The following is a 23,984-nucleotide window of genomic DNA, read 5'->3' as shown; positions in this document are numbered from 1 at the left end:
CATTTAGTGAGAGTAGCTGAGACCGAGAGGCAGGAAGTAGGATGGTGGTAACTTGGATGGAGGGCAAGGGAGTGGAGGATTAACATTTATAAGGGGCAGAGTTGAGTTTACATGCTGCACAGCATCGTGGTGATCGATAGTGGTAATGGTGGACAGTACTGTGAGTGTACTAAACACCTCCAACCTGTATACTTAAAAGCAGTGAAGGCCAGGTACAGTGACTCACACCTATAATCCTAGCTACTTGGAATGCTTTAGATCACAGTTTGAGGCTATCTAGGGCAAAAAAAAGTTTGTGAGATCCCATCTCAACCAATGGCTAAGTAGCATGACACATACCTATCATCTCTAATGGACAGAAAAGCACAAATAAGAAGGGTCGCAGGCAGGCAGAGCATGAAGCAAGCACTGAAAATAACCAGCACAAAAGAGAGGCTGGGGATATGGCTCAAGTGCAGGAGGCCCTGAGTTCAAATCCTTGTAATATCTTCCCCTCAGAAAAAAAAATTAAGATGGTAGCTGGACACCAGTGACTCAAGTTTATAATCCCAGCTATTTAGGCTGCGAAGATTACAGGAGGGGAGATCTCTGTTCCAGGACAGCCCAGGTAGAAATGTTCTAAGGAGTCCATCTCACCAGCAGCTAGGTGTGGTGGTACATACCTGTCACCCAAATCACCATGGGCAACAAAAATTAGGATCACATTCCTGCAATCATGCCTTGGCAAGAAGACTCTGTCTTAAAAATAATAAGGAGAGGGGCCGGGAGTTTGGCCTAGTGGTAGAGTGCTTTCCTAGCATGCACGAAGACCTGGGTTCAATTCCTTGGTACCACATACTTAGAAAAAGCCAGAAGTGGTGCTGAGGCTCACTTGGTAGAGTTCTAGCCTTGAGAAAAATCCAAGGACAGTCCTCAGGCCCTGAGCTCAACCCCAGGACTGGCAAAAAAAAAAATAATAATAATAATAAGGAGAAAATCTGGGAATATGGCTCAGTAGTAGAGTACCAGCTAGCAAGCATGAGGCCCCGCACTGCATGTGCACACACACACACACACACACACACACACACACACACACACACACACATCAAGAATCTGCAGGACTATAGGAACTTGCATGGGCTTTTGACTCAGGAACAGAAGGCCAGCAGATGAGCATCTACACCATGCTGGAAGTTCATGACAGGTCTGTGTGACTGACTTAACCTTTGCCTATTTTAACTGCATACATAGACTGCGTCAGCTGATTTACCAATGGTTCTAGTGTGAACTGAGCTTTTTAAGATTGTGTTTTTGCCCTTTCAGTGGAACGATTCCCTGCTATGTACTTTTATGAAAATGAATTTAATAGACTGAATTTGGAGTCAGCAAAGCTATTTGGCTGGCTGTTATTCCTTTTCAGAAAGGTTTTTCAGGTACCTCAAATGTATATTGGCATGAATAAGAATTATATTTTCAGAGAGAAAGAGAAGATCGTGGAACAGGGAGCCATATATTTCTGCTTAAACTGGGCCTCTGGGAAGGAGTTACTGTTCTAACAGGTCCTTTGAAAAGTGTCTGTGATACCAAGAAATTAACCTTTGTGATTGGTCCATTTGCTGCCACCTACCTTGCCTGTCAGCAAGGCTCCTCATAAATTCTCAGGCAAGCCAGCATATTAAAGCTCGCCAGTGGCCTTACGGGCTCAAGATTGAGCCCCCAAAAGGCATGTGTCAGACTAAGAAATCTGTATCTCATCAATCAATTTCCCCATCTTAAGGTTTGAGAAGCTGTGCTTAGAGCATGTATGTACTAGGAACATGGCATTGGCACATGGTCACATGAGCCTGACCATTGTGTGCTTGGACCTTTGCCTACTCTGAGAGCCCTGCAGCTCTCTCCTCCTGTGTGTGGAGGCAGGGGTTGGGGTGTATGTGGTAGCAGAACTCTTTATTTAATTCGAAGCTTGGGCCTCAATCCCAGACTTGCCACTTAGAGCCTGTGTGAACATGGATACAGTGCTTACTGTCTCTGTGTCTCCATGTCCTTCCTGTAAAACGACTATAATAAAAGCCCCTACCTCAGGGGGCAGTGTGAGGATCAACTGAGCTGATCCACCTAGGGCAGTGAGCAAGAATTTGAGTGGCTCAGTATCTGTTAGCTCATCCTAATCACCTTGCAGGTTTGTTACACGTGTAGGCTTTCATCTTCCCCAAATCTCAGAGATAAGCATAACCACTCCTGTGGGTGACAGCCTTGCACATATCTGAAGGCAGCCCTCTCGCCTGTCCTTCTTCTCCAGGCTGGTAGTGCCAGGCCTCTCCCCCAGCCTTGATGCTGAGCCTCTGATTTCCAGGAGGTATCCAGAGACCTCAGGTGTCCATGGAGTTCAGATCCCATAAGAATCACAATGTCCATGCCCCAGCTCCATTGTGAGTGAGTGGGTGGATGAATGGATGGATGAATGGATAGACGGATAAATGAATGGATGGATAAATGGATGGATGGAAGGATGGATGGATGGATGGATGGATGGTGACTTGTCCACAGCCTGATTTCTCCCATATCACACAGGGAGGCCTGTATGTATGCCTACCCTTCCGAGAGGCCAGTGCCTTTAGGTCTTACCCACGCCCTCTGGGAGAAGTTGGTTCCCAGATGTCTACACAGCTGTATTCTTGGGGGAAGGGAGACATAGCTGGGTGTTGGGGATAGGGCGGCTCCAGCCTACAAACTTGAGCCTGTAGCTTTCTGGCTGTACCAACACCTCTCTTTCTAATAAAACCAGTAGGACTCTCACCCAGGGGCTGCACTTGCACTGTGATCCTTGCACCTTCATCCCATGGCCACAAACTTCATGGCAGCCTTTGCCTGTCTGAGGTTTTGACCAGGGGAGAAGGCAGGCACATATATCTCCTGGGACTGCCTTCAGGATGAAGATTCGAGAACCAGCGGATCTGGACAGTGCTCATGCGCATGACCTCTCTCCTTAATTTGGCTGTTGGACAGCGGTAGGGACCACTGGCTTTCAAACAAAGGTCATTCCCTGGATCTAGATGTCTCTCTATCCTCTGAGCACATTCGAGTCTTCTCATCTGCTTCCACTGTCTCCCAGCGCCACCTCACATGTAAGATGCTTCCCCCCATCTAAGATGGCCCTATCCCTCAAAAGCAGTACAGACGTGGCCTCGGGCCTCCTTCAGTGGCTCTCAGAAGTCCTAGAATGTTGCTCTCCCTACCTATCCCCTCTCCTTCAACTGTACTTAAGAGTGTCCTAGCAGGAGGTCCCACTGTGTATGTGAACACTGGGGCCACTTCCCAGCGATGGGACCTGGAATGGGACCTGGAATGGGTTTTACCATCCAGGAAGAACTTATGGACTTCCTGGATGCATTCCTTGAGCATGCTAGAACAGGGCTGGACATCATCTCAGACGCTGGATCACTTTTTGCTATTAGCATCTCATCTCCTTAACCATACAACGTAGTGTTTGACGATAGAGAGGATTCTAACTATCTCCAAGTCCTCCACACCATGACGTCACTTGAGCTCACAGGACACATTCCAGAAACTTCTGGCTGGGAAGAAGAAACTGTTAGAGTCCCTCACATTCTGTTCTGGAAACAGGGACCATGATAAACATTGATTTGAAAGTAGGGGTGAAACTAACCTTTCTCTTTGACCCACCCTGCCTCTCTGCCTTCTCCCCTTCCTCCACACACTCAGAGCAACAGCTGAGGGAGAGAGATTTGTTTTAGAGAATTCTGTCCCATTTATATTCCTCATGTGAGAGATCCGCAGGCACATTGGAGGGTGAAGTGGGTTTGTTGAATCATGCTTTCTTTACCAGGGTTCCAACCCCAAGACACAAGTGAGCAGGCTGGGGATGTGGCAAGGTGGGGGAAGCTTCACTGCTATCCACCCACCCAGCACTGGGGCCAATCTTGCTGGAGTGACTTTGGTCCAAGCCATTCTGAATCCTCTGGCAGGCAGCTGGGTTTGGGAACTAGCTCCGGGCTCCCTCTGCAAAGAGAATGTGCAGGCTTTAATTATATCTTTCCCAAGATCTATCAGGGACTTTATAATAGCATTGATTCCCATTACCTGCATCAAAGTTACTGGTTCCATTTCCAATAGATGGCTATTTCTGAGATTCAGCCACTAGAGAAAGGAGATTTCACTTCTCATCATGACATTGAGGGTAATAATGAACTTGAACATGGCTCCTATTTATTTATGCATCACACTCTGTGTGGAAAGAGTTGTTGTGCTTAGTTAGACCATTCTTTCTATCTAATTATTGATATCTAGGATCCCCTTCTACAAAGAACCACCACAGGACCTCCTAAGATTCCCCCACTCAAAACCTTGAGCCCCACAAACTAAGCTCAGTCATCCTAAATAGACTGTTCACTCTAGTGCTCCCTGGATGATCAACAGGAAAAGAGCAAGAATGAATGAGACTCTAAAAAGTGGCCTGTCTCCCTGGGAGGGAATATTGCAGGAAGCATTTGTAGGAAGGTATCTGCAAATGGTTAACCCATGGAATGTGGCCTTTTGTTTTCCAGGGTTATCTGTCAGAGGGGTTGGTGACAAAGTGGTACCGCTCTCCAAGATTGCTCCTGTCCCCCAACAATTACACAAAAGCCATTGACATGTGGGCAGCCGGCTGCATCCTGGCAGAGATGCTTACTGGGCGAATGCTCTTTGCTGGTAAGTTGCTAATTGTGCCATCTGCTTGCTCTTTGGTGTGGGGGACTGAGCACAAAATACATGCTAGGGCCAGGAGGTTGGCCTAGCGGTAGAGTGTTTGCCTAGCATGTACAAAGACCTGGGTTTGATTCTTCAGTACCACATACATAGAAAAAAGCCAGACGTGTTGCTGTGGCTCAAGTGTTAGAGCACTAGCCTTGAGAAAGTCCAAGGACAGTGCCCAGGCCCTGAGTTCAAGCCCCAGGACTGGCAAAACACACACACACACACACACACACATGCCAGCCTTTCACTGAAATGACTTCTTTAGCTTTTGTGTTACTTCTCAGAAGCATGCTACTATAATTTCAAGCAGAAAAGTAAAAGTTAACACAAGCCTTGGGCTTTTTCAGTTAAGCAGCCACTTTGCTTGATGTGGATGTTTGCATCCCCTAAGTAGTTGGGAACCTAACTCTAGGAGTATGAAGTAGTTGAGCTTTAGGGACAGGATTTGATTATGAGGGCACTGCTCTCTTCAATAGGATTACACTTGTTAGCTGCTCAGAAAGCCAGGATCTGAAGATCACAGTTCAAAGCCAGCCTGAACAGGAAAGTCCAGGAAACTATTATCTTCAAATAACCACCAAAAAAACCCAGAAGTAGAGTTGTAGTTCAAACAGGAGAGCATCAGCCTTGAGCAAAACAGCTAGGGGCATTACTCAGGCGAATTTAAATACCAGCACTGGTGCGTGCACGTGCGCGCGCGCGCACACACACACACACACACACACACACACACAGAAACACAGATACAAAGAGCCCTTCATCCTGTCCACATGTGAGGATGCAACAAGAAGGCACTGCCTATGAGGAATGAGCACTTCATCATACATAGAATCCACTGGTGACTTGATCTTGGGTTTCTCAGCCTCCAGAACTGAAAGGAATAGATACATGTTATTCATAAACCCTTTTGTCTATGGCATTTTGTTATAGCATCTTCAATAGTTTAAGATACATTTACATTCTAACACCTTGAGATTGATAACTGAACACTGCCATCTTACAATTTGGGGCTCCATTTTCTCTCTCTCTCTCTCTCTCTCTCTCTCTCTCTCTCTCTCTCTCTCTCTCTCTCTCTCTTCCTTGCTGCTCTCACTCTCCTTCTCTCTCTTCCTTCTTCCTCTCTCTCTCCCTCTCTCTCCTCCCCCCCCCCCCGCTTGCCCTCCCTTGATCCTTGTCCTGTAGCTACATCAGGTCACACACCACTTTCCTAATCTATCATGATTTTTTTGCTCATCGTGTAATAAAAATCCTTCCTCTGCTTAGAGATCAAGACGACCCCATCAGGGTGGACCATGGTGCTACAGGCACTGGCTTGATGAACACTCAATAGCATTTGAATAGATGTTGTATCACATAGGACATCATGAGAGACATAAGAGAGCTCGATTTGGGGTACCAAGCCTTAGATCCCATAGGAGCCTGGGGTGGGGGAAGGCACTCTACAGGTGAATCACAGGAAAGAAAGGCATGGCTAAGGGTTTAAGTGGGTAGAGGTGAGTGGAAAGGCTACTTGAACTAAGAAGAGGAACACAAGTAAGGATGGTCTGGCAACCAAGGATGGCGCAGGAAGACAGCTCAGGTGAGTACAGGCAGTAGCAGAACACTAATTCCTGTGTGGGGCCAGTGGTCCCCTGGAAGTTGAGTTGAGTTACCAAGACATACAGAGCTCCTCAGGGACACAAACAGGAGCCATTGCTCATTCCCACATCTAGCACAATGCTTGGCATGGAGAAGGTATTCAGTATATCATGACTGACTGAACAAATGAGCGAATGAATGAATGAATGAATAAGTGGACAGATGAATGAATGAATGCTTAGCTTCATCTTATCCCACCACACATCTGCCACAAACCTGGCTGACCTTCCTCCCTCGACACAAGGCAGTAAATTTATGGCACATCCCAATCTAACGTGTTATTCCTCCTGAGGGAGGCTTTTCCCTCCTGAGCACTTTCAGGATGGGACCAACCCTTTGAAAACTTCAGGGGAACGCTCACTCCCAGCCTGCACAGATAGCATACAAAAAGGCATATGAGAAGGGGCATCATCTTTGCCTAGGCTACGCACATCTGCGAGCCCTGTCTGGCTCAATCCAAGTGAGATTGTTCCAGAAGCACAGAATGCTAGGGGAGTGGCCAGGACTGGGAGACAACAAGATTCAATCCATTCTTTCTACATTTGATAATGTCTAGCCTCAGAGGCAATAGTCATGCACACAGTTAAGGACAGAATGAAAACCACGCTAGACTCCTGGATCCAGTTCCCCTCCCGGGCCCACTAGAGGGACTTGGGGATTTCTATGGAGACCACCACTAGAGTGGCAAAGTTAACCATGCAGCATTTGCCTCCCCAGGGGCTCACGAGCTGGAGCAGATGCAACTCATCCTGGAGACCATCCCTGTGGTCCGGGAGGAAGACAAGAACGAGCTGCTCAGAGTGATGCCCTCGTTCATCAGCAGTACCTGGGAGGTGAAGCGGCCGCTGCGCAAGCTGCTCCCGGAAGTGAACGGGGAAGGTAGCCCAGCCTGGCCACCCGGCCAGCTTCCCGGAGGAGGGGGGGAGCTGTGGCTTTGTCTGTGCGGCAGGGGGCTAGATCATCGCTAGCTACAAACCATCACGTTGGTACTTGTAAAGTTTTAGGTTTTTTAGAGGTCAGATGTCAGATTTTCGGATGAGGGCTTCATCACCGCTGAAGACGATGCAAGTAGATGTGAAACGTGAAGAGCTGTGTTGTAAACATTTTGGATATGGGATGTTTGACCTGAATTCTGTGTGTGTGTGTGTGTGTGTGCGTGCACACATGCACGTACATATGCACATGCATATGTGAGCCAGTACTGGGGCTTGAACCCAGGGCTACCCCTTAGCCTTTTCACTCAAGCCACACATCCACTTTTGGTGGTTATTGGAGATAAGAATCTATCGCATGGTCTTTTCTGACCAGGCTGGCTTTGAACCAAGATCCTCACATTTGCCTCTTTAGGTATGTTTCCAAGCTGGGCTGCTTAGGGATGCCCCAACCACAGTAAGCCCCATGAAGCTCTAGTATACAACTGGGCAGACTGTGTGCTTTTCCAAGCTTGTAAGGCCTCAAATGTACAGCAGGGAGGGGGAAACTAAGGGCCACCAGTGGCTCCTCTGGGCATCTGGGTTTGTGGCTCTTTTCCCCACTGATCACTTTTTAAGGTGAAATGCAAATAGAACACTAGTTCAAGCTGAATGGTGAAGGGTGAAGCCACCTGGCTTGAGTGGACATTTGGTTAACTCAGGGTCAAGTCTAGGTGCAGCCACAGAGCACTGGACGCCCCCAGTGCAGGTGCAGGACAAGACAAGCAAACTAAAGACTGCATTGGGGATGTCCAGCTTGTAAATATATCGAAAGGGGCAAATCGGATGGTGAAACCTAATCTACAACACAGGTAGCAGGGGTGTTCTGGATGAGGCAGGGGTGAGGGGTCCTGCCCACTCAATCTCCAGATATGTCCCTGAGAATCTTCCCAGAACACCTTGGCTCTAAGGAGGCGTTTGAAGTCCTCTGGGTCAGAGGAAGGTAACAAGATTATACAGAAGCTTCATTCCATGAACAACATCTTGCAACATTTGGAGAGACTGTGTCACTCCCCTGAGATCCAGGCTGACAGAAGGTCTGTCAACTTCCAATGCCATGGGCAGCCATTTCTAGTGGAGCCAGTGGGGAGAGGGGGCGGAGGAGGAGCCAGTACAGACTCCTTCCTATAGGTCACATTTACATTGGAATATACCCATTACCTCCCCCATCCCATTGGCCTCAGTTATCCAGACCCCCTCACTGCAGGAGAAGATGGGAGGAAGCAAGCAGGTGGAGTGCCAGAAGCAGGTGACTTTAGGGACACACCACTGCCTAGAAACAGGAGGCAATCAAGGAATAGATAGGATGCACTAATTCAGGGGACCAACAAGGAGGGAAGATCTGGGTCTGAGGGTGAGCGCTAGAGCAGGGAATCTAGTATTGATGGAAAGAAAGGTTTTCCTATGTCTTAGGCTTCTCAGAATGAGAATCTCTGCTGCCTTCCAGCTTTTTGCTGGTTAATTGGCAATAAAAGTGTTAGAAGTTTGTCTACCTGGGCTGGCTTCGAACTGTGATCCTCATATTCCAGCTTCCTGGGTAGCTAGGATTATAGGCATGGAGCTACCAGCATCTGTTTTTATTTTTTTATTTGTTTTTTGTTTTATTTTGTTTTGTAGTAAGGGTGACAGTAAAGATGGTGGCACCAATTTTTTCTTGCCCATCCAAAAGGTCCTGTGTAATATATAGAGAAGAAAGAAAGGCCAGAAGCTCAAAGAATAAAGATTTTCCCAGGCCTGGAGCTAAGAACTGCCCTTGCATGCCTGGTTGTTCTAGGCCTGGGAAATGGTGAGGTGGATCCTCTTCCAGATCTGCAGCCTTGGAGATGTCTGCAGTGATCTGCCCTCTGCTAATCTAGGGATCCGGATCCTCCTGGGGTGCCTATGACCTTCAAAAGCCATTGGTTTCCTGAATCATTGATGACTTTCCCTGCAAAGAGATCTGAGGCTGGTATAAGCAGATAGGTTTGCATTGCAGGCTGAGACCCACTGGGGAGCCCTGGGCAGGCAGCCGAGGTGTTGAGATCAGCTTTATTTCTCCCTGCTGTGTGAGCTGGAACATGAGTGGCCAAGTCATGGTCTAAGTGGAACCTGCAGAGACTCCAGCAGCTCATGAACAGTATGTACCCTGCTATGACTTAGGACAGAGATCACAAGACAGAGAGGCCTCCTGGGTCAAGAGGGAGAACCATAGTCCCCATGTTCAGTCAGCACAGCTCTGCTCTGCCTTTAAAACACTTCCATGCCCAATGGCAGATGGCTACCACGCAAGGTGTCTGAGCATCTTTCCCAGGTTCCCATGACCCAGACCTCACAGGATCTAGCCACAAAAGGGCTGCAGCCTGGCATAGCAGGGAGCTTCTACTGACTGACTGCTCAGTGTTTATTGTTGTTCATTTGTGTAGCATTTCCACTTGCTAGGCAAGCCAATGTGAGCCACACCACTGGCCTTTTGGCTTTTCGTTTATTTCACAGGTAAGGTTCTAACAGGCCTTGGCTAACTTTGCCTAGGCTGTCATCAAACCTTGATCCTCCTGTCTCCATTTCTGCCTCCCAAACAGCTGGAAGTTGGAAAAATGATCAGACTTCCAGTAACAACAGAGGATGGAAAGAGCTCTGGCCTTAGACAAGCTATCCTTTTCTACCCTCCATTGTTACATTTTTCCTCCCACCAGCTCCTCTGCCCCACCCCAGTAGCCCTCAACCCTGACAAAGAGAGTAGGACGTGAAGGGCCCAGATTTCCCACCACTCAAAGGTAAGGCCTGTGAGCTTTGTTTCATGCTACCACATGGGACATGTGGCATGCCACAGGAGGCATCCACAAAGTGGAACTGAGGCGAGGCATCCCAGGGGTGCCCTGCTTGCTCTTGGCCTGGCATTGACTTCTCCCCCACTGTACCACTGCTTCTCAAAAATTCCCCACCACAGAAACTAGCTGTCTGTTAGGCAGACTCTCGCCTGCACCACCTCTCACCAACCTTGGGACCTCAAACGAATCGTCATATCATTCTCCGTCTCTCATTCATCTCCTCCTGCCGTCAGGAGGGACGCATTAGCTCCTCTGTGTCACTGAACTGTTTTAAAAATACAGAAACACACGTGCCAAGCAAGGTCACTAGGGTGGGGAATCTCCTCAGCATGGCATAGGCAGTGGGTGACCTTTGTGTCTGGCTTTGCTCTCCACAGCCATTGACTTCCTGGAGAAGATCTTGACCTTTAACCCCATGGACCGCCTGACAGCTGAGATGGGGCTGCAGCACCCCTACATGAGCCCATATTCATGCCCTGAGGATGAACCCACCTCACAGCATCCCTTCCGGATTGAGGACGAGATCGATGACATAGTGTTGATGGCTGCCAATCAGAGCCAGCTCTCCAACTGGGACAGGTGTGGTGCCAGAGACTTCCAGGCCTGGTGTCTGGAGCTAGGTTCTTCCATCTGCCCATTTCCATTTTGCCTTGACCCTCTATCATCTTTCTCTGTTCCCCAAGTGGTATGTCTCCTCAGATCCAGCCGAACTTCCTGCCTTCACTCCTTCAGGTCTGTATACCTGCATCAGGGAGCTTCCACTGTGCAGCTCTCCTCCGCACCCCAAGCCTACACAACACAGTTCAATGGGCAAGCGTTAAGAAGAACCCACTGTAGGAGCTCACTTCTAAGCAGGCTGGAAGTTTACCCTTGATAAGCCACCTACAGCAATGCAGAACAAGAAGATAATTCTGATTTTATCATTCTCATCTGTCTCATCATTAGCACCTCCCAAAAGTGCCCAGAAGGAAACTACACCCCAGAGAAGTTGAGAGACTGGGGTCATGCCACACATTGAATAAATGACCTGTTGTGGCCATTTTTATTTCCAATCAAAATCCATGTCAGATACCACTGGGTAATTCTAGAAGTCTTCTCTGCTAAACTGGATATAGCCTCTTGATTTTTAACACTTCACAAGGGTCCCTGGCAACCACCAGTGAGTTAATGCCATGTAGAAGACACATTTTTAGTTGATTTCTGCCTCGTTACGTAGTGATCTCATAGATCCCATCCATTCCTGATATTCTTAGCTATCTGCTAATTCTCCGAGGACATGCTGGCCAGCCCCTGGCTGCTCCGTATAGAAATAGCAGTAGAGGGCCGGTTCAGCCCCTAGTATTCCAGGGAGCCAAACCGGGAGCCCTGCTGCCACGGGAATATGACAGCTAGTTACATAAGTGACAGATGAGCAATTTCTCCTTTTTAGTCATTTGACAGATGAAGGGGTTCAGACTGAGGAGATGTCAGGAAGGACCAGGACAGCATTGCTATTTTGGGGGCAGGTTTGCTAGCTTGTTGTCGTCGTGGATAGTTGTTGTCAAGTGTTGCCAGCAAATACAGATTAATGAAGACTTATGCCACCCCCATGCAGGGCCTGCCCAGCTGTCGTCCCTCAGCTATCAGCCCCTCCTGTTCCACTACACAGAATTTGGAGACACTGGACATGGGCTCAGTGTGTTTCATCCTTTACGTATCATGTCTGTAGCTTAAGGCTGGTGCCAGGAGAAAGTGTTTCTGGGTCCCCTGGGTTACTCCCCATCAACCCTGGCTGTCACTGAACCTGCTTCAGTTTCCTGCATGGAGGGAATGATACCTGCGTGGAGGACAAAGGCCCTGTTGCTGTGGTCACCGCTTTATCTCCTGCCATGCTAATGTCTATAAAGCCAAGGAAGCAACACAAACGTGGGCTGCAAGAGCAATGAATAATATATGTCAGCTCTTGGCACGTGTCAGCCAAAGGCTGCGTCTTCACTATCTCTTCCTCCTAGAAAAGTCTTCAGGAGAGCATGCAGTGCTGGGTTCTGGGGGATAGGAAACTCTGAGACCTCCTCCTGCCTCTCTCACTGCATTCTGGGAGCAACAGCTGACCAGGGACTGCTGCCTTCTCTGTGCTTCCTGCCTCCCCTGTCCACTCTAGCTCTGCACATGGCACCTGGCACAAGGAGGAAGCTCAAACAGAGCTGCCCCCTGCCCCCGCCTGCCTGACCATCTGCCCTTGGTTTGTTCTTGGCTGGCTGACTTCACTCTCCGAGGCTGCAAAACAGTTGGCTGGGGGCAGCCTCCTAAGGATCTTTGGCCTTCCCAGATGGCGTCTGTGATGGGTCTGCAGGCCCTGCCTGCTCCTCTTCAGTGTGCCAAGTTCTCCACTGCTCCACATCTGGTGCCAGACACCAGGTCCACTAGAGCACAGGTTCCCAGCCCTACGCCTGAGGACCCACCCTGGACCTGCTCAATCAGACCCGGGGTGGGGGTCAGCCAGCTGAGCCTGGCCCTTGACTTATGTAATTCCCTCATGTGGCTGGTAGCTGAGCCAGGGTTGAGAGCACTTAGTTCTGCCCTGCCACTCCATGTGTGGCAAGCCAGCCAGGATGACAGAATACAGAACCCCCAGGCCCCAACCCACACCTCCCTCACTCCCTAATCATTTTTACCACATCCCAGGGTGGTCTGTGTGTCCATCAAAGATTGAGGAACTGACTTAGGTTGCACCCACTTGAACATTCCACGAAGGCCAAGACTCTTTTTGTTCCTTCTTAAGCATGTGTCTGAAAGTACTTGTAGGGTCTTGAATGGCTACCAAAGAATCCAGGATGAAGGTGAACAATCAGAGCACCCGGGCTGAGTCCGGAGGCCCAGTGACACCTACACCACCCCTCATTTCCTGCCTCGAGGGGTGAGAAGCCCGAGCTCGAGGAGGGATTTGGAGGCAGAGGAAGGTGGACTTGTCTGTGGTGGCCTGGGGTTAGAGGGCTCCCTGAAGGCACCCAGTCTGGGTTTCCCCAAACCTCTCCTTGGCTCCTTTTGCAGGTACCCGGTGAGCCTGTCCTCGGACCTGGAATGGAGGCCGGATCGGTGCCCCGATGCCAGCGAGGTGCAGCGGGACCCGCGCGCGGGCTCGGCCCCGCTGGCGGAGGACGTGCAGGTGGATCCGCGCAAGGACTCGCAGAGCAGCTCGGAGCGCTTCCTGGAGCAGTCGCACTCGTCCATGGAGCGGGCCTTCGAGGCCGACTACGGGCGCTCCTGCGACTACAAGGTGGGATCCCCGTCCTACCTGGACAAGCTGCTGTGTCGGGACAACAAGCCGCACCACTACTCGGAGCCCAAGCTCATCCTGGACCTGTCCCACTGGAAGCAGGCGGCCGGGGCGCCCCCGAAGGAGGCTGCCGGGGCCGCAGGCGCGGGGTCCCAGGAGGACGAGCCGGCCAGCCTCTTTCTGGAGATTGCTCAGTGGGTCAAGAGCACGCAAGCCGGCTCTGAGCGGGCCAGCCCGACCCCGGACAGCCCTGAGCACCACCGCCTGTCTGCCTCGCCCCCGGGCCCGCCAGCCCCAGTGGATGGGGGTGCCAGCCCCCAGTTCGACCTGGACGTGTTTATCTCTCGCGCCCTGAAGCTGTGCACCAAACCCGAGGACCTGCCGGATAATAAACTGGGCGACCTCAACGGTGCGTGCATCACCGAGCACCCTGGCGACCTCGTGCAGACAGAAGCCTTCTCCAAGGAACGGTGGTGAGCGCAGAGCCGGTACCTAGGCGCTTCTAAAAGGAGAGGCCGCACCCAGAAAGCCGGGCCTGGACGCAGGAGGCCAGCACTCTGGTAATGTCCACCCCCTTCTGACCCACCCTCACCCCTCTCTGCTGCCTCGTGGTCAGCAGAACCTGTGAAGGATCCGAGGAGCGAGAGAAAGGTCCATTTCTTAAACTGCCTTAATAACTAGCCTTTAACCTCTGGGAAGGGGTGGGACAGAGCCTGGCTGGGGGGGGGGGTCCCAGTGACCCTTCACAGGGAAGAAGGGGTCTTACACAGCATGTGACCCCTGTCTGCTGTGGCAAGGTACAGAAGCAGGCAAGATTTCTGAAGCCCACCTAGCCTCATGGGACAGCTGAAGGACACTTGGGCCCAGAGAAGGAGTGACTTGCCTGTAATTCCATCCCTACACCCCAGGAGTAGTCGGTGTCGGGCTGAGCTTTGAATCCCAGACTCCTGGCCTCCCAGCCAGGCTCTGGACACTTTATAATGTCTTCCTCTGCTGGGATCACTGGCTGTTTGGTCAGAAAATGTGGTCAGGTAGGCTACATCTCTTCCCTTTCCACTGCTGTTCAGCCCATGCCATGGTTTTTTTCTTCAGAGCAATGCTGGTATTGTGAAATTGGAGACTGGATAGGTTACATTCTCCTAATCACCAAGCATATTTCATCTGCTACTTCCTGTAGCTGCCTCATCCCTGTGTGCTCTGAAGAAATCTGTGTTTCAGAGCAGAGCAGTTTGGGGTCCGTGGGTTGTCAGTCATTTTCCCAGGTGTGTATGAACAACTCCCTCTAGCACTTTCCTGACATGCGTGAAGACACAGCCCTCATTCTTCAGTGGATGCTGAATACAGGCGAGTTTGAAGACAGAAATTCTAAGAATCCCTCCAGTCAACCCCAGTCCCTGCCCACCACACACACACACACACACACACACACACACACACACACACACACACACACACGTCCCCTCCACGCCTACCTCAGGACCAAATGTTCCCGGCACAGACTACACATTTAGAAGAAAGCAATGAGGTCCCTGCCATAGACCAAATGTTTTAGAAGGGAAGGTTTCATCCCAGACCATCCTGTTTCATTAACATTGACCTTGGTTTTGAGCATCCATTTAACCTTGACTAAGAGCAGGATCTAAAGAAATCTGTTGGAGCTGAGCTCCTGTGGCTCTAATCGTAACTACTCAGGAGGCTGAAATCTGAGGATCACAGTTCACAGCCAACTCGGGCAGGAAAGTCTGTGAGACTCATCTCCGATTAGCCACCAAAAAAACTAGAAGTGTGGTGCTCTGGCTTGAAGTGGTAGACAGCTATAGCCTTGAGCAAAAAGAGCTTAGGGACAGAGCCCTGGCCTGGAGTTCAAGCCCCACCACAGACAAAATAAATAAATAAATAAATAAATAAATAAATAAATAAATAAATAAATAAATAAATGTGTGTGGGACAAGAAGCTCAGAAAGATAGGTGTGTACAAAAGGAAGGGTGCCAACTTCAGCAGTCAGGCATTACCATGAAGCCTCCAAGACAGAGAAAGCAATGGTGTCCCTCTCAGCTTAGGCTAATATAAGCTTGGTGTCTACAGAAGCATGAGGTAGACACAGAGGATCCCTAGTCTAGACCCTCAACACTACCGTTTCTGCCACCAGTGACCATGCCCTTCCCCGAGACTATCCACAGGAAGTCTGCTCATTCTGTAGGAGAGGACCCCCAGGGCTGGGCTTAGAATGCATTCAGGCTCATATCTAATCAGCACCTTACATCTAATCAGCAAACCATGATTTGTACATTGAAAATTGCAACAGGTTAAAAACTCCTATTTAAAAACAGCATCATGCTGACCAGTTTTTAAGTGGAAAATATGTAAATATGAAGTGTTTAGGTTTTGCTTTTTTTTTAACACACCTCTCCTCATGTGCCATTTTGTCTGCAGAGGGCAGCTTTACTTTTTGGGTAAAGGAGCAGGCTGCTGATCTTGAGTCAGAGTTCATATATAATTATTACAGAGGAATTGTTATAAATACGTATGTTTTAAAATATATATTAAACATTAATAAACTTGATCTGGACAAGCCAAATAAACTTTATTGGAATAGATTTATTATATATTACTGGTTTTCTTCGTGTTGTTGTTGTTGTTTTTGTTCTGGCACTGCGGCTTGAACTGAGGGCCTGGCCTCTATCCCTGAGCTTCCTTTGCTCAAGGTTAATACCTTACCGCTTGAGCCACAGCTCCATTTCTGGCTTTTTGGTGGCTAATTGGAGATAAAAGTCTCACAGATTTTCCTTTCCAGGCCGGTTTCGAGCCACAATCCTCAGGATTATAGGCATGAGCCACCAGTACCCAATTCATTTTATATTATCATCTATACTTGTGTCTCATGCTATAGTTGATTTGTTGAAGCCAAGATAGCATCTTCCTGAGAATATAGACAAGAGGATGAAGAGGGAAATAACTTTATTTGTTAGAATTATCTTTGGGAACATGGCAACCCCCCTCTTGATCTGAGGGGAGATTATAGGAGACAGGAAATCAGACATCAGCTGGGATGGTCAGAACAAACCAAAGGAAATCTGAGCTCTGAAGCTGTTCCTCTGTCGATCTAGCAAGCTGTGTATGAAGAGGAAAGAGATCAGATGACCTCACCTTTATTGTGTGAGTCATAGCATACAGGCAGGCATCAGCATGCTATCAGCATTTCCTCTCAACACCAGACATCTGGTAGGTATTAACTTAGCTCAGTTAATACCAGTCCACATCATAATTCTGCCTCCCTTGTTATTCAATAAATAAAAATATTGACTTCATTTTGAAGATTGAAACCCAGAGCAATATAGTCATTTTGCCAAAGCTACAAAGTTATTGGCAGTACTGGATCAAATTTATCTCATGAGCCTACCTGCAGCACAGATGCTGGCATTGAGATGGGAGGAAACAGATCTGCTCTGACCATGGGGACAGATGGAGCACAAAGGTCAGGAGCCAGCTCTGACCTCATGCTCTGATCCTCATGCTCTGATCCTCATGTCTGGATCCCTGGGTCTTTGCATGGAGCCCTGGCACTGACCTTAGAAATGGCATTCTACCTCTCTAAACCACTTTTGCCTAACTTTAGAACTGATCTGTGTTGTGAGAAGAGAAATAAGAAAAGAATGAGGGTCTGAGATTCATTTCATTTCCTGCAAAATAATGACAATAATAATAATAATAATAATAATAATAATAATCCAATCCTAAGGTAAACAAATACAGAAAGAAGGAGGACAGACTCAGGCAAACACCAAAAGAGAAAATGACAAAGAACAGGAAGCCTCTGAAGGGCACACATTCCTGCTGTGGTCACCTTGTGAGGGCTGCATGAGGCAGAGGAGGCCATAGACCCCCAGGCCTTCTTCCTCCAGCAGGTCTTTAGTTGAGGACTACTCCTCTGGGCTCTTGCTTCCCCAGGACCTCTAGTCTATTCTGCAGCAGGATGCCAGTAGCCCTAAAGAGAACACGGGTGCAGACAGACAGAAGCTAGCCTAGCATGCACTGAAAGGCGAGAGACAGAAATTGATAAAGCACCCACCAGTACAGGTGTCAGTAGTGGGATTTGATGTGAATGGGTCTCAGATCCCAGGAAGAGAACACATACTTAACACTGGCAATATTCTCCTGGTCCCACCATGGGTTTTCTTAAACCTTCCTAGTTCTTCCTCCCCACAGGAATGAGAATGGATCAAAGGGCAGGTAACCTTGCAGTAAGTGCAGGTGAGAGGAGTTGGTGGTGCTGCGTGTGTGTGTGTGTGTGTGTGTGTGTGTGTGTGTGTGTGTGTGTGTGTGTGTGTGTGTGTGTATGTGTGACATATAACTTTCCTTTTCATATCTCCTAACCCTCTCAAGTTCTCTATCAGTCTCTTGGACAAGACCCAACCACTCAACTCTGGGATTAGCAGTCCCAGCCCCCTCTGAGAAGTATTGGTGTCTAAGCAGTGGGGGGCTTTGTATCTGAGCCTTCTAATTGCCCTGAGCTTAAGTGAAAGGACAGAATGTTCTTCCTGGATTGGGGAGCTACGTTGATAGTTGCGATAAGATTTTTTTTTTTGCCTCACTAAATTACATTAAGAACTTCACTAATACCACTGAAAATGCTTCCTGATCTCAACACGTGTGATCTTGGAGGTCATGTGTACCTGCATTGACTGTTGTCTTTTTTTTCCACTCTGCACCAATAACTGATATGCAAACCCTTTAGCACCCAGAAACACAAATCACGACACTACATCAGGGTTCTAAACACAACCCACCAGGGGGCTGGCCTGGAGCCGAAGAAGTCTCTCTGTGTGTATTCCATCAGGAGGCTCAGCTACTCTGGGCCGCCTTCCACTTCATTGGAAGGGATTAGCTATTTCCTCTATGAAACTAGGAAGAGCCACCTCCATGTTGGCCTGGTACCAGTCTCAAAGTCCCTGCAGGAGGATTATCTGAGTCCTTAAGCTCACCTCTCCTAGTCAGCCTGGACTTGGCTTGGTTGAAGTTGATCCACATAGAACAAGGAGGCTATGGTAGAGAAAGAGGAAACATGCAGATGACGCAAGTTTGTGGCTATGAGCAGAACCTTGTCTTCAACAATCACATCATTCTGTTTCCCAGATCTGCTAACAAAAATAATGGGAGCATCTCCTCCACATTAGTTCACAACTCGTGCTAGGCTAGAACCTAGAAGGATTGCCAGACAAACCAAGTATGCTGATACTTGTGCTATAAATTTGTTCACTTCATCACTGTGGTAGCCAAATATGGCTACCAGATACTGAACATTATTTTCCCCCTCTGGGCTGCTTCTCTCAAATTGCTCCCTGAAATGGAGATTCCTGGGCAAGTGATTTATAGAGGAAACAATGTAAGAGGGGGACTGTGGGGAGCAGGTAGGAAGGATGTTCCAAAAGCATGCTGTCTGGGCAAGAAACTACCTCCACTTGATCCCTGGAGAGCTCTTCAGCATGAACCACACCATGGCATGGCCTAGCCAGCCATTTCCTGTTGGCTGGAGGGCAAGGGAAGAGCAGGACTCCTTCAGCTAAGTCAATTCTGGGGGCAGCAGTGAGTCATTTGGCATCCCAAGCCCGTAGCAGTTGTTCATGGACATACCACTTGCTAGAATCTGGAAGATGAAAGTACAAGACTTTCAAAGTTTCCCCAGGGTGCCCTCCAAGAGGCAGTTGTAGACTTCATTGTTGATTCCTGGTTGCTAACATTTTGAGATTCTTCTCTGTCACAGCTCCTTCAACACAGACCTCAGCCAAGTGACTGTTGGTGTGGAATGGGAAGGAGGAGTCCCAAAGTACCTTTGGGCTTCATGATTTACAAGGACTCATAGGACACAAAGTCTAGAATGCCTGTGGATCTGGTTTGTTAGAATGGATAGATTCTGAATAAATTCCAGTCCACAAAGGGAAAAGTGCATGCGTGGTGTCTAGGAGAAGGTGGTCATAAGCTTCCAGGTGTCTTCTCTCAGAGCAGTCACATAAGGCTGCACTTAACCTGTCACAGCAACAATGCAGCCACTAGCCGGGCCCCTGTGACTCACACCTATAGCCCGAGCTATTCAGGAAGCTGAATCAAGGTTCAAAGCCAGCCTGGGCAAGAAAGTCTGTGAGACTCATCTCCAATTAACCACCAAAAATGGAGCTGTGGCTCAGGTAATAGAGTTCTAGCCTTCAGCCAAAACCTACTGGACAGTGTCCAGGCCCTGCGTAAGGCACAGTAGCACACACACAGGAGAGTGCACACACGTGCACATTTGAAGTCTAGTGGAGTCATGGAGTAAGCTTTCACAGAGCCATGCTAGGGCAGGGGCTATCTGGCTCTCCAGGCGCTCCCTTTCCAGATACCAAGAGATGCCACACGACCCAGTGCCTCAAATGAGCACAGAGCAATAATCGAGCAGAATATTCCAAAGGGTTGGACGTTATCATCTTCCAGGAGGCAGTCAAGAACCAGTCATCTTGACACAAGCCTTTCTCAGGAATTTGCTAAGTTTGAACAACTGAGACTGGCTGAGTTAACCCTTTCCTAGAGAGTGACGTTAAATACCTCTGTCCCCTGCTGTTCCAAAGTTGCATGAGAATTTGTTCTACATGAACACTAATGCACAGCTGAGGCCACATGGCTGTTTATAATGGAGCTCTTATTCAGTCTGCTGTGCCTGCACTTTTAAATACATGCTTCATTATTAAAAATGTAAGAATAAAAGAGCATACATACAAAGGCAAGACTTCTAACCCCTGAGATTACTTGTGTTTTTTTGGTCTGCTGTTGTTGGTTATTTTTTATTAAATTGTGGTCTGCCTGGGAGAACCGAGCTGTCAACAAATTTGAAAGCTAGCCTGTGGCTCGTTCATTCTGTCCTTCTGGCTATTACCACTGGGACAAATACACCCCTTGCATGATGAATTGCTTCAGAAATTGTATCCAGCTACTCCAGAATATGTATGCAGCAGAGCTGATGGTGATGGATTCCAAGGCTGACAAGATTCTCTGGTTGGGTAGCTGCCTATGAATGGCCACCAGAAGAGCAAGGTAAGAGATGAAGATGTCCACAGCCAAGCTCCAGTCAGCTTCAGAAGGTGCCAAAAAAGCCTGTGCTGATACCTCATTCCTGTAACTGTAGCTCTTCAAAAGCTAAACAAGAGTATGAGGCCTGAGTTGGAGCCCTAGTACAGAGAGAGAGAGAGGTAGGTGGGGGGTGGGAGGGGACCAAGGACACAAGGCTGTTAGTGTAATTAAATTTACATTTAAATCTGAACAGAAACATTTCTCTAGCCAATAAATGTCCTCTGACCACAGGGACAATAGCCACAGCTGTTTTTAACTAACTGGATCTCACTAAATTAATTACGTTACCACTGGATCGCACATTCAATGCCTTAGAAAAGCTTTAACAAAGTCATGGATGTTAGGACGGGAAATAATCATGTTATGAATCTAATACTGTCCTTTAGAGACAAAGCCACAGGTTCAGAGAGGCTATGTGACAGGTGCAGGGTCACACAGCAAGTTGGTCTCTCCCTGGTTTATCATCTCAAACCTTTGCTTCTGTAGCATGTAACTTTTCCTGAGACCAGAAGCACTCACTATGGTTGGCTATCCAACTGTTTCCTATCTTTCGTCTCCTCAGCACAAGGCTCAGAGGGGCTTTGTGGATGGAGAAGGTGAGGTTGGTTGATTTGCATGCCACACCCAGAATCACTCTCCACCCCCATACTTGTGCCCTAAGCCATCATCTCCATTGAGGACAATCATATCTTTGAACTAGATGTATAAGTTGAAGAATGTGGGACTGGATGCATAGCCCCCAGTGATAGAGTACCGGTGTAACAGGCAGTTGCGTTCAAAGATCAAATCCCCACCACCACACACACACACAATGAGGAGTGATCTGATACTTGCCTCTCTTCTTCATCAAAACCTACCTACAGCCAGTGGCTGGTGGCTCACCTCCGTAATCCTAGCTTCTTGGGATGCTGAGAAAGGGAGGATTGCAGTTTGAGGCCAGTATAGACTTTTATAACAGACCCCTTGCTCGACCAATAGCTGGGCTCGGTGGAGTGTGCTACAACAGGAGACTGAGATCGCAGACACCTTGATGCTAGGCCATCCCAGGCAGAGAAGTCTGAAAGATGACATCGCCACAAAAGGGAAGCTGTATATAATAGTACATGTCTATAATCACAGCAAAAACAGGAAAACTGAATTCAAGAAACTGAGACTAGAACTCGAACTCAGTTCTTGCTGCTTTCACTCATTGGCCTCCAACCCCTCTTTTGTTTGTTTCTTATTTTTGAGAGAAAGGCCTGCCATACAGCACAAGCAATCCTGAAACTCACTATGAGGCCCAAGTTGAAGCCTTTGAACTCACAATCATCCTGCCAAATGATAGGCATGAGCCATGCATTTCGCTTTAGCAAGGTCTTTATCCTCTGGAACTGAAGGTAAAGTTCTCCTAGTTGAAACTCCAGGCCCCATGTAACCTTTATGGGATGAGGCTTTTTCAAATCAGTCATAAAATTGGTCTTCAGGATGGTGTGCAAGTTCACGTAAACAGCCCTAAATAGCATCATCAACCACAACAAGAGACGCATTTACTAGACAGATACAACAGGGCCCATCAACAGTACCTTGGGTGAGCCATTTCCCTGAACCCCCCGAAAAGCCAAGAACCCATGCTCTGCTCCCCCACCCCCCGGGCAGAGGGGCCTAAATCTCATCTCCTGCTCATCTTTCATTCCACTCCCAGCTCTTAACCCAAGCATCTTTCTGCTTCCTCTGAGTTTAGCAAAATCCATCACTAAAGTCACCAGAACAGAGTGGAAAAATCAAGATGACCCGCCTAACAGATTATAAGTAATTTATTTTATCTCCAGTGGTGCCAGACATTGCATTTAAATATGAGTCTCTAGGCTGTGGTTTATTTATTAGACTTGACAGTGAACTCTGTCTGCCTGGAGTGTGCAGAGGAAATTTCAGCCCAGAAAAAGGTTTTGAAAGTTGGAAAAGCTCTAGTTCAGGATGTCTATTGATTCAATGTGGAGAGAAGCTGACCACGCTCCTGGAGCTTTCCTCTGCCTCAAACACTTAGAGCAGGAGTGATGGGATATCTCTGGGGTAACTCAAGATTAAAAGATCCCAACTGAGCTCTCCAGTGTTACCTCTCTGGGTTGGCCCACTTACTCATCAGAAGCCCTTTATGGATCTCCCTTGGTGGTATAAAGCCTTACTTAGTGTCTCAAAGCCAGCCCAGGCAGTAGAGCCTGAGAGAAGCTTATCTCCAATTAATCACTAAAAAATGGGAAATGGGGCTGTGGCTCAGGGGAAGGGTGGTAGCCTTGAGCTGAAGAGCTCAGGGACAGCATCCAGGCCCAGAGTTCAAGCCCCATGACCCACAAAAAAAATTAAAAAAAAAAGAGTCTCGCAGACTTTCCTGCCCAGGCTAGCTTTGAACTGTGATCCTCAGATCTCAGCCTCCTGAGTAGCTAGGATTACAGGCGTGAGCCACCGTGCCTGGCTGTCATTGGAAGTTTTGTGAACCAGAGCCTGGCTGTGCAGCCATCACTCGTCGTTCTGCCTGCACCAGCTGCCCACAGGCTTCTGTACTTGGGAAAGTCAATGCAGTCCTCAGGTCTCATGGTCAGAGCAGAGCCCGGCAGACAGCATTCACCAGTAACACCTCTGACTGCTTGCTGGAAGAATTTCCAAATTGCATTGAATTTCTCTTTTCCCCATCTCTGTTCACACTCCTCTGTGGTGGCCACCAGCCAAAATCTATCACCTCCATGTCTTCCCATAGCTCCTTCTCTCACCTGCTTCAGCCAAGCCTGGGGGAGACATTTCATTTGCACAAGCCAGCAGGATGACAGATCCATGCAGTTATTCGTTTTCAAGGGCTGGGCTAACATCAGAATCTCGCTCTGCGTTGTCTATTCTTGGTACAAGCACAGTCTATGGTCTACCCAAGGGTCTTAGCTGCACCCACAAATCCAGGTGCTGCTGACTTACAAAGGAGCCAGACTTTCTCTCCTCTGGGGTTACTGACAAGGTAAAGCACCAAGGAAGCTTATCACTGGGGATGACATGTCTGTGCCTATGCTGAGATCATGCAGGACCATGCAGAAATTTCTGGTAGAGGGAATTGTTTGTTAGGTAAATAGCTCTTTCAAATACCTTGAAGGAATTCCATGATGCCTTCATTCTATCATACCACCAAAGTCCTGGCTTTTCCCATCCCAGGCCTGTGTCATCCTGGGAACAATGTCTTCTGAACCTTGTCCACTGAACCAAAGGCAAGAAGTCATGGTACTAGAGAGAAGAGCTGAGAATAGCTGGCCTATTCCACACCCTTCCCTCTTGCCCTCGCAAAGGCTAACCCTTCTCCATAAATGCACAGCCAGCCTCTGGCACAACTGGCAAAGTCTGCTGCTCGGTTCTCACTACCTGGTCACCTGACTTTCAACCCTGAGAACCAAACATGCAGTGAGGCAAAAATCAATCAGACTGAGCTTTGGCACCAACTTTGACTCATGAGAGGCCTTGGC

At 48.3% G+C, this 23,984-nt stretch overlaps 1 protein-coding gene across 4 annotated transcripts in view; it reads left to right on the top strand.

The window, feature by feature from the left end:
- Mapk4 (mitogen-activated protein kinase 4) overlaps nt 1–15,321 on the top strand; it is a 99,655-nt gene extending 84,334 nt beyond the window's left edge. For all 4 annotated transcript variants that reach the window (XM_090353091.1, XM_090353088.1, XM_090353089.1 and 1 more), the window contains 4 exons: nt 4,548–4,692; nt 7,093–7,254; nt 10,531–10,732; nt 13,184–15,321. In XM_090353091.1, the coding sequence (XP_090209217.1) occupies nt 4,548–4,692; nt 7,093–7,254; nt 10,531–10,732; nt 13,184–13,886 (1,212 nt within the window). In that variant the 3' untranslated portion in view covers nt 13,887–15,321. The remainder of the gene's footprint in view (nt 1–4,547; nt 4,693–7,092; nt 7,255–10,530; nt 10,733–13,183) is intronic.
- Nucleotides 15,322–23,984: the final 8,663 nt, after the last annotated feature.

Source organism: Megascapheus bottae, chromosome 19 (genome assembly GCF_031878675.1).
Source record: "Megascapheus bottae isolate mThoBot1 chromosome 19, mThoBot2.hap1, whole genome shotgun sequence".
Taxonomy (NCBI): domain Eukaryota; kingdom Metazoa; phylum Chordata; class Mammalia; order Rodentia; family Geomyidae; genus Megascapheus; species Megascapheus bottae.
Note: the sequence above shows the minus strand (reverse complement) of the source record. Positions and strands in the feature narration are given on the sequence as shown.